The 12251-nt window shown below is 45.3% G+C and overlaps 1 protein-coding gene across 8 annotated transcripts in view; it reads left to right on the plus strand.

Annotated features, from left to right (window-relative positions):
• The first annotated feature begins 2847 nt into the window (after positions 1 to 2847).
• Positions 2848 to 12251, plus strand: part of LOC125117911 (integrator complex subunit 6-like) — a 60871-nt gene continuing 51467 nt past the window's right edge. For 5 of the 8 annotated variants that reach the window (XR_007132772.1, XM_047764040.1, XM_047764042.1 and 2 more), the window contains exons 1-2: positions 2856 to 3329; positions 3468 to 3545. Coding sequence is in view for 7 of the 8 variants with exons in the window: in XM_047764040.1 (XP_047619996.1) it covers positions 3219 to 3329; positions 3468 to 3545 (189 nt within the window). In the remaining variant the exon portion in view is untranslated. Of the gene's footprint in view, positions 3330 to 3467; positions 3546 to 12251 lie in introns of all 8 variants that reach the window. The other 3 variants (XM_047764047.1, XM_047764048.1, XM_047764045.1) reach the window with 3 other exon arrangements.

A 12251-nucleotide genomic window follows, 5' to 3' on the forward strand; every position in this document is an offset into this window, starting at 1 on the left:
ATAAATATGTTTGTTTCTATATATTGAAGTATGTAAGGACTGTGATATGTCCCAGTTCACATACGTGTGTGTGTGTGTATGTGTGTGTGTGCAAAGCTCCTGACAGGAAATCTTGTATTGCTTCACCAAAGATAGTCTAAGCAAGCAGTCAACCCCATGCATGGGATCTGCTGGGCTGATAATGCTATATTATGATTGGGAGCTGATGTCGACAAAAACTGTGCAGGAGGCCAAGTTTGTTTCCGGCACGCCCACCTAACGCTCGGCAGAATTCTTAGATGGCCCCGTGCTCTCTGCTGCGTGGTGTTGCCTCCTGTGTAATCTCTCCCGGAGCGTGGTGAGATCTGTGACTTGCTTCTAGTCAATAGGATATGGTAAGGTGACGGATGGCAAGCTCGTGATTAAAGGATGTTATAGATGGCTCCATCTTCACAGACTGGAGGGAGTGGTTCCCCTGCTGGCCCTGAAGAAGCCAACGGCCTACTGTGAACAGCCTACGGCGGGAGGCCTCCCCCAGCAGATGGCCACAAGGAGATGAATTCTGGGAGCATCCATTCAGGATTCAGGATTCAGCTTCATCTTGGAAGCCGATTCTTTTTCAGATGAAAACACAGCCTGTCTTTTGTGTTGTTGTTGTTTAATGGTTTCCTTTGCTGTGCAAAAGCTTCTAAGTTTGATTAGGTCCCATCGGTTTATTTTTATTTGTATTTCTATTGCCTTGGGAGACTGACCTAAGAATAAAATAATGCCATTTGCAGCAACATGGAAGGAACTAGAGATTCTCATACTAAGGTCAGAAAGGGAAAGACAAATGCCATATGATATCATTTATATCTGGAATCTAATATATGGCACAAATGAACCTATCTACAGAAAAGAAACAAACTCATGGACATGGAGAACAGACTTGTGGTTGCCAAGGGGGAGGAGGAGGGAGTGGGATGGACTGGGGATCTGGGGTTAGTAGATGCAACTTGCATTTGGATGGAGAAGCAATGAGGTCCTGCTGCAGAGCACAGGGAACGACATCCAATCGCTTGTGATGGAACATAATGGAAAATATTATGAGAAAAGTGTATTCATATGTATAATTGGGTCACTTTGCTGTCCAGCAGAAACTGACAGAACATTGTAAATCAACTATAATAAAAAATTAAAAAAAAAAAAAAACAACCCAGAGCTTGGCTGACACCTTGATGGCAGTCTTGGGGGACTGAGCAGAGAATCCAGCTAACCATGCCCGGACCCCTGACTCACGGCAACTGTGAGGTAACCAATGTGTATGTTGCTCTAACGGCTGGATTTGTGGTAACCGGTTACACAGCAGGAGAAAAGGAACACACTGGTCATCGCCGGTCCTGTGCTTTTAGCAGCCTAGCCCTTGCTGGCATTGCCCTTCTCTCATAGTATGTGTATCAGAATGGAAATGGGGGCTTAGAGTGTCTTCTTCATCCATTTATTCCTACCAGACTGGCCTGATTTGGGCCAGGCACATGTCCACCTCTGGCTGAATTTTGGTGCACATCATTCCTTTCAATCCAGAACCCCTCCCTTCCTGCTTAGTGCCTCATCCAGGAACCCTTCTGAACGTCTCGATCTTTGGTCCAGTGCTTGCACTGCACTTTTTATTTGCATCACTTGTTTGTCCTGGATTCAAATATTGCTGTATGGCCTCTTCTGAAATCTTATTTTTACAGAAATGTTATTGAATTTATATATTATATATTATATTACAGGGAACATATCAAGTGAAGTTGTGAACTCATTCAGGATTCCACATTGTGTACAACATACTGCTAGGAATACACAGGTCTTTCTTTCTTTCTTTTTTATTTATGGCCTGGCCCACGGCATGTGGAAGTTTGGAGCCAGGGATTGAACCTGTGCCGCAACAGTAACCAGAGCTACAGCAGTGACAACGCTGGATCCTCAACCTGTTGAGCCACCAGGGAGCTCCCACACCCTTATTTAAAGTTGATGTTACTTGAAGCAGTCAGCCAAGCGGGGTGGGCCACTTATTGAGCCTCTCCCTAGAGCCAGATCTGAGAACATCCCTCAGTGTTGGCCTCCTCTCGCTGAGCTGCACTTTCCCTTACCGAAAATTGAATATAATGGCATCTATCACAATTATTTCAAAGACTAAATGAGAGTAAGGTGGGTGGCTGACACTTCATAGGTGCTCAATAAATGAGTCGAATCAGAATCCAGCGCGACAAACCTTCCATGTGTAAAGACCGTGCAGACCAATTATTGCAGGCAGGCCAATACTTCAAAGTGCTCATTGAAACCGAAGAAGTATGTGCACACAAAAGGCCAGTTTAGGTAACCGTGTCTAAGTTTTCGTTTCCTTTCTAAGTAGATATATGTGGAATGCAGGGCCAGAAACCGACTTAGAAATACTGACCGCGAGTGGAGTGGGATATGAAGGAACGCGAGGAGAAGTTTGCTGCTTCTACGAAATGTTTTGGTCTTAGCCACGGGCAGGATTGATCGATTGCAGTTAGCAAAGCGTTTTCTGGGCTGCCTGTCCAAGCCTCGGTTTCTGTGCTTCTGCACAACTGTTGCTCAAATTCACTCTTGCTTTCGAATTATCGTTTTTGAAGAAGAGCAAGAGAAAAATCCATTCAAACCACCCTAAGTGTCCTAACAGCTTCCAAGTCCTTTAAAGGAGGGTCCTTAACATTTCCCCTTACCCCCTGCCTGGGTTCAAACTTCAACTCCCAGGGTTCGCCCAAACCCCTCCCCTTGCCCTGTCATCTAATGAATATGCAAATACCACATAATTGGCAGCCAATGGCGTGGGTTCTGGTCACATGGTACCCGTGGTAGGTGAGCGGACAGAAGTTGTGTGTCGGTGAACAGAGACAGCTCTCAGTCTGGGGCGAGCGCTTCAGTGAGCGTGGATGCTTGGGCAGTAGTCCCTGCGGCGGCGGCGGCGGCAGCGGCGGCGGCAGCAGTAGTGGTGGCAGAAGAGAGGAAGGGGGAGGGCCCCGAGGGCTACACACGCTCACACTTTCAAGTTCCCCCGGAGGGAGAGGAGGTGGGGCTGCAGAAAGAGGAGGCCAGGAGCAGTTCCATCCGTCCCGTCCCGTCTCCCCCTCTTCCTCTTGCTCCCTGCACCCTGGCTCTGCAAGAGTTGAGGGTTCGGGTGGCAGTACGCGGCAGTGAGGGCAAGAGGGCCAGGAGAGTGGGGAGCGGAGCCAGGGGTGCGGGGGAAGATGCCCATCCTGCTGTTCCTCATAGACACGTCCGCCTCTATGAACCAGCGCACTGACCTGGGCACCTCCTATTTGGACATTGCCAAAGGCGCTGTGGAGTTATTCTTGAAGGTAAAGGGAGGGGAGGGGAGCGATGGAGAGAGTTCCCGAGGGATGGGGGGGGTGGATTTAGATGCTTCTGTAACGTTGCTATCGCCCCCTCCTCCCTCCTTCCCTTCGCGGCCCCCTCCGTCATCCCTCGTCCCGCAGCTGCGCTCCCGGGACCCGGCCAGCCGCGGAGACAGGTACATGCTGGTCACCTACGACGAACCCCCGTACTGCATCAAGGTAAAGGGGCCATCCAGGGGGTGGGCCGGGCGGGAAGCGGGAGCTGGTCGGCCTGACCAGCCGAGCCCCCCTGCCCCCGCCCGAGGCGGTCCTGCGTCGCCCGGCGGGGCGGGCGGGGCGGAGTGGGGGCGAGGGCGGGAGGAGTGGTGCCTCGGCGGCTTCGGAGGAGCCGCGGCGCCGGGGGTCGGGGAGGAGGGCGGGGGAAGGGCGGTCCCGGGCAGAAAGCGCCGGGGAGCCCGGCCGGTGGCGGCGACGGGCGCAGCCGCCTCGGAAGATGGCGGACATTTTGCTTTTGTATGAGCCGGAGAGGGAGACCGAGGGCGCTGCTGAGATGGAAAGGAGGGAGGGGAGGGAGGAGAGGGGAAGGAGGGCCCGAGACCCGGAGGGAGGCTGCGGGCGGGCCCGCCCCTTCGGGGCGCACGGAGAGCGGCGGCAGCCGAGGGGCCGGGCGGAGCCGGCGACTCCGCCCCGAGGTGCGGCGGACTCTGCGCGCGGGTTTTCCTGGAGCCCCGGCTCCTCCCCCGCCCCCCTCCGGCCCTCCCGCCCTCCGCCGCGGCTCCTCCCCCGCTGGAGCCCAGGCTCCTCCCCTGCCCCTCCCCTCCCGCCCTCCGCCGCGGCTCCTCCCCCGGCCCCTCCTCCCTCCTCCCCCCTCCCGCCCTCCGCCGCGGCTCCTCCCCCCCTCCTTCCTCCCGCTCCCCTCCCCTTCCTGCTGAGAGCGTGGCAGAGCCGGCCACCGGCCTTCAGAGATTAGACTCCTGCTTTTGCGCTTCTGTGGTCGCTAACCCACCCCACCCAATGGAAAATCCGTCCGCGGAGCCAGCCTCCCAACCCCCGACCGGGAGAAACTCTTTTCACTTCTCCTCCAGAATGAGTCCGGTTAAGCCCGGCTCTGTTACCTTAGCTACTGTTAGTGTCTCATTGGCGATTCCACCCGAGCCGCGACGGGGCGGGGCGGGGAGATGCCGAGTCGCAACCCACCGGGACAGAGCTTTTTAGGGACCTGGCCTACCTATTTACATCAGACATTGGGTTTGTGTTAGTCACCTAGGGATTTGTCCAGGGAAAAGAAAGGAAGGAAGGGGAGGACTTGGCTGCGCGCTAGTAAAAGAGTCGGATTCGATGACTTGATCTGCAGGGGTCTGACCTACAAGAGGGAAGTAGGGGGGACTTCATCTCTGTGGGGTAGTTAATTTACGTTCCTAATGGCGAGGAGATAAAGGACTGCTTTGCCTGCAGTAGCCCCATAAAACAGAACTCAGACTATTAAATCAACCTGCACAAGTGTCCTGCTTGCATATCGAAATTTTAAAAATATATTACTATAATCCGCGACGTCTTTTGCTAGATGCCGTCCTTCAGAATGATCTTAATAGTGCCGAGGAGGCGCTGGAAGTGTTGTAATCCGTTTTAGCCGAGTGAAGTGCTTAAAAGAATGGAACCTACCAAACTGAATAGTTGGCTAAAGAGAGCGTTCCTTCAGAAGTAAAACCAAAGAGAGGCTTTACTTTTGTAACTCGTAGCTTCAGTTAACCGTTTGATTAGTAGGTTCCCCTTAAAACCGTTCTGGTTTCTCTGCTTTGTTTTCAGTTTTTGATTTATCTAGTTAGAAAAAAAAAATGGAGCAAGGAGACATCTTTAAGAATGCCATAAGCTTTTTAAACATGTCAGTTTCCTACAAGGGTGTGACCATTTTTTTTTTCCCACATAGAAAAGCAGATGTTTGTCCATCCTAAGTCTGAAAGTCTACACCCTTTGAGGACTAAGACAGATAAGAACCCACCGTTTGTAGTGTGGCCATTTGAAATCCTCTTTAGTTTGAAGTAGTAAAAAGAATATACTACAAAGCAGCATGCTTTGTTTTTTTCTTTAAAGGAATAAATTATTTAACATTTTCCTGAATGCTAAGACTAGTCATTGAAAAACGACTTTTGATCTATAAAACTTTCATGGAAATATTTACAGCCATCTAATCATTGCAGCTTTCTACCTAGCATTGTCATCGTAGTGTACACACTACTTTCAGTTCTGTCTTTTCCACCTATTTTGTTCTATGAATTATTCCGTGTTGCCACATAGTCCTCATACTTAAAATTTTTAGTGGCCGTGCAGCTTATCCATGGTATTTTTTGAGGCTCCAGATAGTTCTGTGAAGAGAGGGGAAAAGTTGGATTTTGTTTTTAGTGGAAATTTTATCTGGTAGCTCTTTTTATCTAGCCATCTTGTACACCACATTTTTTCCTAAAGTAAAAAACATTCCTCCAAGTTGAGTTTGATCTTTTTTTTTCCCCTTATGCAGCACAGGTATGGGAAGATACTTTGTATCATGCTTTTGATTAAAATCATTAGTTATCTTCTTACTTGCTCTTTGTGCTTTTCCAAAGTCATTCAGGTTTTTTCATTTTAATCTTACATGCTAACTACCTGTGTCAGGAAATGGTTCCCAATCTTAATGACATTCGTGTCATTTTGCTCTCTATACCCGAATTGCTAACGATATGCCATATTTTCGTAGTATTTTCTTTCTCTTGCGCCTCTCTCAGTCCCTTCCTCCTGCCCACCCCAACCCTCCCCTCAGCATGTGGTAACTATTTGTTCTTTTGCGTTTAGGAGCTAGCCATTTTGGAAGGTCTGAAATTTTAGAACATCTGGTGAATTTTTCTTAAAATTTAGTCTAATCTTTCACTTGCTAATAGCTGGGAGCCATAAATGTCTGTTTTCTGTCACACTGATTATCAAATAGGTCTTTATTTGATTGTCAGCAGGCGTCTTAGTTCCTACTTAAAACTGCATTCTTCACTAGGAGCCTGAGGTCCTTTCAGCAACGTGATGTTAGATAGGGTTTTATTTGTAACTTACTCCTCTGCAGAATAACATGAAGTGCATTTTTCAGTTCTCTACGGTTAGAGGGCCATTGTTTATCTCTTCTCAAAGTAACTGCTTACTTATTTCTCAGGGTCTTGGTTATATCCAACTCTAAACGCTGCAAAACCAAATTTTTTTTTCTCCCTAGTAGACGATTCAGTTCTATTGGTGTTGTAACAGGCTCGAGCTGTGCATTTGGTTGGGAGGTTTTTTTTTTTTTTTTTTTTTCCTAATAGGCGTGGAACAATTCCCAGTATATCCACTTACAAGCTCTGACAATAAATCTTGTTGTGAAAAGTTACTGGGACTGGAATTTTTCACTCAAGTGTACTGTGGAGTATGTGAATACAGTATTTAACCCAGGACTTAGTAGCTTCTTGCTGCATACCCCTTAGGACATGGCTCTGTGCGCTTTTAAAATTAGTCATACCTGTTATTTGCAGTCAGCTTGACATGGATGGAATTAAGTTTGATTTTGGGGAACCATATACAAAGCATACAAAAATGCAAGTATTTTGTGCTACATATGTTTCAAGTGTGGCTCTGAAGACAGGTTTTATACATAGTGTCACAAGTGTTAACACTACATTTATACAATGGTATCTTTAGTGTACACAGCTAGGAGAAGCTGTTAAATGTTTTAAAATTTCCAGTGTATCCTTATGAGACTAATACATGGTTTTTTGTGGGTTTTTTTTTTTTTTGGTATAATAGTTCTTAGTAGTTTTGGCCGAGGTTCTGCTGTCTTGTGTGTTTTGTTTTGCTATGAGTCATAATTTCCTTTTATTCAGTGAATAGCAGAGGTAAGCTTGTCACTACTACTAACTTTGAGCAAGTTAAGGGCACCAAGAAGAAAGTGAGCCACGAGGCTGGATGTATAATAAGATTCGCAATAGTTTGATGTTTGAAGCTACTTTCTTAAAATTATTTCTTTTTTATTGAAGGAAAACTTTTTGAAGAAAAACATAAAAATTCATTTTCCCACAAAATTTTTTCTGGGAAAAATTCATTTCCCCAAAAATAGCCAAAACATATGTGTAAATTGTGGCCTTTTTAAAAAAAAAAAAATAGGCAGGGGTGTTTCAAAGAAATACCCCAAGTCTGTAATTGGAAACAGAGAGCATTTGAAAAAGTGAAAATTTCCCTTGAGAGTTACTTTTTTTTTTTTTTGCTTTTTATGGCCACTCCCACGGCATATGGAGGTTCCCAGGCTAGGGGTCAAATCAGAGCTATAGCTGCCGGCCTACACCACAGCCACAGCAACGCTGGATCCTCAACCCACTGATCGAGGCCAGGGATCAAACCCAAAACCTCATGGTTCCTAGTCAGATTCGTTTCGGCTGAGCCATGACGGGAGTTCCAAGAGTTGCTTTTTCACATCCTGCAGTCATCCTTGCTTACTGCTGTCTGCCTGCTTTTGTCCACATGTGTCAGCAAAAGGCAGCATTTTGGCTTACCGATTTAGGAAGCAAACCTATGGTTTTTTTAAATGATCTGTATCTCAAACATTTATTGGTGTTTTAACTAAGGCTTTTTTCATATGTCCAAGAGTATATTTTATGTGCCTTATTTGGAAAATAAGTGACTTCTAGGGGAGCCTTTCATTGTGGTTGGAAGAAGGGAAAGTGCTTCCGGGGGGAAACAGTAGCAACGTGGCCTGTGAGAACAGCCTGAGGCAAAGGACATGGCATTGAAAACGCAAAACGCCACAAACATGGTGCATCAGCCTTTATGATTAATTGTTTCCCCCCTGAACTTTCTTGTTTTTCACCTTCCTCGCTGGCCATTTGAAGCATGCGATCGATGATAGTTAACTGGAAATTTTAAAAAGGAAAAGAAATCATCAGCAAAATGAAAAAGGCAACCTGCTGAATGGGAGAAAATCTTTGCAAATTTTATCTGATAAGGGTTAATATCCAAAATATAGAAAGAACTCATATAACTCAATAGCAAAAAACCCAAAAAAAAATCCGATTAAAAAATGAGCAGAGGATCTGAATAGACATTTTTTCAAAGAAGACATACAGATGGCCAACAGGTACATGAAAAGATGCTCAACATCGCTAATCAGCAGGGAAATGCAAATTAAACCACACTGAAATATCCCCTCACACCTGTTAGAATAGCTATTTTTAAAAAAGACAAGAAATAGTAAGTGTCGGTGAGGCCGTGGAGTAAAGGGACCCCTCATGCTCTGTTTGTTGGTGGGAATGGAAATTGCTGTAGCCACTATGGAAAACCGTATGGAGGCGCCTCAAAAAATTAAAAAATAGGACTCACATGTGACATAACAACTCCACTTCTGAGTATTTATCTGAAGAAAATGAAAATGATAACCCTACCTAAGTAACTAATTTTATCTGTAACGATAAACCTACCCCCGTATTCATTACAACTTGTTTACAATAGCCAAGATATGGAAATAACTTAGGTGTCCATTGATGTATAAATGGATAAAGGAAATGTAGTGTATACATACACACAATGGAATATTATACAGCTATAAAAAGAAGGAAATCTTACTTGTTGTGATGCCATGGATGCACCTCAAGGGCATTATGGCAAGTGAAATAGACAAAGACAAATACCACATGATCTTATGTGTGGACTCTAAAACCAAACCAAATTCAGACAAGCACATATATACCGAGAACAGTTTGGGGGTTGCCAGAGGTGGGGATTGGAGGCTGGGCAAAGTGGACAAAGGTACAAACCTCCAGGTATAAAATAAATAAGTCATGGGATGAAATGTGCAGTATGATGACTATAGTTAATAATATGATATTGTATATTTCCAAATTGAAAGAGTAAATGTTTAAAGTTCTCATCATAAGAAAAAAGAAAAAAATGTTGTGACTGTGTGTGGCAGTGGATGTTAACTAGACTTATTGTGGTGATCGTTTTGCAGTATATACAAATATCAAATCATGATGTTGAACACCTGAAACTAATACAGTGTTATCTCTCAGTTATACATAACATACATAAAAACAAATGCTTACAGACTTTTATCCAACCTATGACTTAAATATAGTTTACTGGGAAGAATTTTAGGAATGAGGTCCTTTTTTTTTTTTTTCCCTTCTTTTTAGGGCCTCACCCGCAGCATAAGGAGGTTCCCAGGCTAGGGGTCAAATCAGAGCTACAGCTGCCGGCCTACACCACAGCCACTGCAATGCGGGATCCGAGCCTCGTCTGCGACCTACACCACAGCTCACGGCAGCGCCGGATCCTTAACTCACTGAGTGAGGCCAGGGATCGAACCTGCACCCTCATGGACACTAGTCGGGTTCGTTACCACTGAGCCACAGTGGGAACTCCTGGGAATAAGGTCCTTTGATTGTGCTTTTCTTTTATATAAGTAAGAGTAGAAGATGGAGGAATTAGCACTTTAATGAAAGCTTACACAGATAACCCTCCAGTGGTCAAATATACGCCACTATATTTATCTGCACTTTTGTTTGTTTTGCAGTGAATAAAATATTCCTCATTTTTTAAAAAAGGAAAGATTAAATAGTTTGCATCTACCAACCCCAAACTCCCTGTCCATCCCACCCCATCCCCTCCCCCTTGGCAACCTCACGTCTGTTCTCTATGTCTGAGAGTCTGTTTCTGTTTTGTAGATAGGTTCATTTGGTCATATTTTAGATTCCACATATAAGTGATATCAAAGTATTTCTCTTTCTCTTTCTGACTTTCTTCACTTAGTATGATAATCTCTAGTTGCATCCATGTTGCTGCAAATGGCATTATTTTGTTCTTTTTATGGCTGAGTAATATTCCATTGCATATATGCGCCACATCTCCTTAATCCATTCGTCTTTCAGTGGAAATTTAGGTTGTTTTCATGTCTTGGCTACTGTGAATAGTGCTATTACATTTAGAATGGATAAGCAATGAGGTCCTACTGTACAGTTTAGGGAACTAGATCCAATCTCTTGGGACAGGACATGATGGAAGATAGTATGAGAAAAAGAATGTATATATATGTATGCCTGGGTCACTATGCTATATAGCAGAAATGGTCCCAACATTGTAAATCAACTATACTTTAATAAATTACAAACTTTAAAAGAAGAAAGAAAAGGAAAGAGTTATTGAGAGAAGACTGGGTCTCTGGGCAAGGGAGAAACTGCTGTTTTCAGGCCAGGCATCAGCTGGAGGATGCCTGGGCAGTGCTCAGAAGATGATGGGCTCCTGTCTGTTCTGTATCTTAAACCCCTCTTGTGTGCATTCCTTCCTCTTTGCTCTTCCCTTGTTTCAACGTTTATCATTCCTCACCTGGCCCATTGCTGCAGCACCCACTCACTTGGCCTCCCAACTTTTGGTCTTGCTCTCCACTTCACCCTCATTGTCACTGGACTGGTCTTTTTTTTTTTTTTTTTAATGGCCGTACCCACAGCATATGGAAGTTCCCCGGGCCAGGGATTGAATCCCAGCCGCAGCCGCAAGCTTTAACTCACTGCCCCAGGTTGGGGATCAAACTCGTGTCTCCACAGTGAGCCACTGCAGTCAGATTCTTAAGCTACTGCACCACAGCAGGAACTCCTAGATTGATCATTCTTAAGGCCAAATAAAAAGTCATTCCCCTACTGAAAAGTCTCCGATGGCTCCCCATTATATTTCAGAATAAAATCCAAACTCCTTAGCCTGGCCTGCCCAACAGTGGCTCTCCACTGTCTTCTCCTGGACCTCGGGCTCCAGACACATTAAGTACTTAGCCATCTTCTCCAAACTCATCACGCCTCTTGCTTCTGTGCCATTGCGTATGATGTTCCCTCTGCCTGGGACACACTGGTTGGCCTGACATGCCTCAGCCCTTCATTTTACATTGGCAAAAGCCATCCTGTCCCTCTGCCCAGCCCTACTGCAAACAGTGTCACAACTCCCACTCTGAGCCCTTAACACTCTGTCCAGAACTTAACTCTGGCAGTTAGTACATCATATGGTGATTAGCAGGTTCATCTAGGTCTCCCTAATGTGAGGTCTTTGGGGACTCATGTTTGCACCCCCACCCCGCACCTAAAGGAGTGCCTGGATTTTAGTAGGTGCTCAATAAATAGAAAAGAAGATTTCAAGCAATGTGTAAGTGTGAAAGCTCTCCAGCCCCCCTCCCCCATTTCCACCACTTTCCCCAGCAAGCAATCACTTTAACAATTTGGTGCGTTTAATGTTTGTTACAGCGGGCGTTTTCACGTAGGTTCAGGTTTATAATGTGGTAGAATTGTATTTTTACAAGACTAATATATATATGTCCCTCCTTTTTTGTTTATTGAATTATAACTGATATATAGTGAAATATATCCGTCTTAACGACTTGATGTATTTTTAAATCTTTACGGCTAAGATACAGAATGTTTCCATTAACCCAGAAAATGCCTCTTGCTTCATCCTCAATCCCTTCATCCCCTGAAGGTAGCTGTTGGTCTGACTTTGATTACCATTGTAGTGATGTGATAAAAGTGATGCGATGTTTCTGGAAGATCAGTCTGACGTTGTGTCACTACTCCAGCCATCTAGGTTTTCATATATGGTATGTTCATTGAGCACCCTCCCTGGGCCAGACTTTGTTACAGGGGACTAAGGTGACACAATCAAAGACTTGGCCCAAGGGGAGATTGGAATAGTAACAGATGTAGACCTGGTCATCAAGGGTCTTGAGAATTGGCATTGGGAAAAGGTGACTGGAGCATAAGTAAGATATAGGAGACATCAAGAACAGCGGACTCATGTGTTTTGTTTTTGTTTTTTTTTGTCTTTTTAGGGCCGCACCTGCGGCATATGGAAGTTCCCAGGCTAGGGGTCGAATTGGAGCTGCAGCTGCCGGCCTACGCCACAGCCACA

The sequence above is a fragment of the Phacochoerus africanus genome, chromosome X, assembly GCF_016906955.1.
Source record: "Phacochoerus africanus isolate WHEZ1 chromosome X, ROS_Pafr_v1, whole genome shotgun sequence".
In the NCBI taxonomy this organism is placed as follows: Eukaryota; Metazoa; Chordata; class Mammalia; order Artiodactyla; family Suidae; genus Phacochoerus; species Phacochoerus africanus.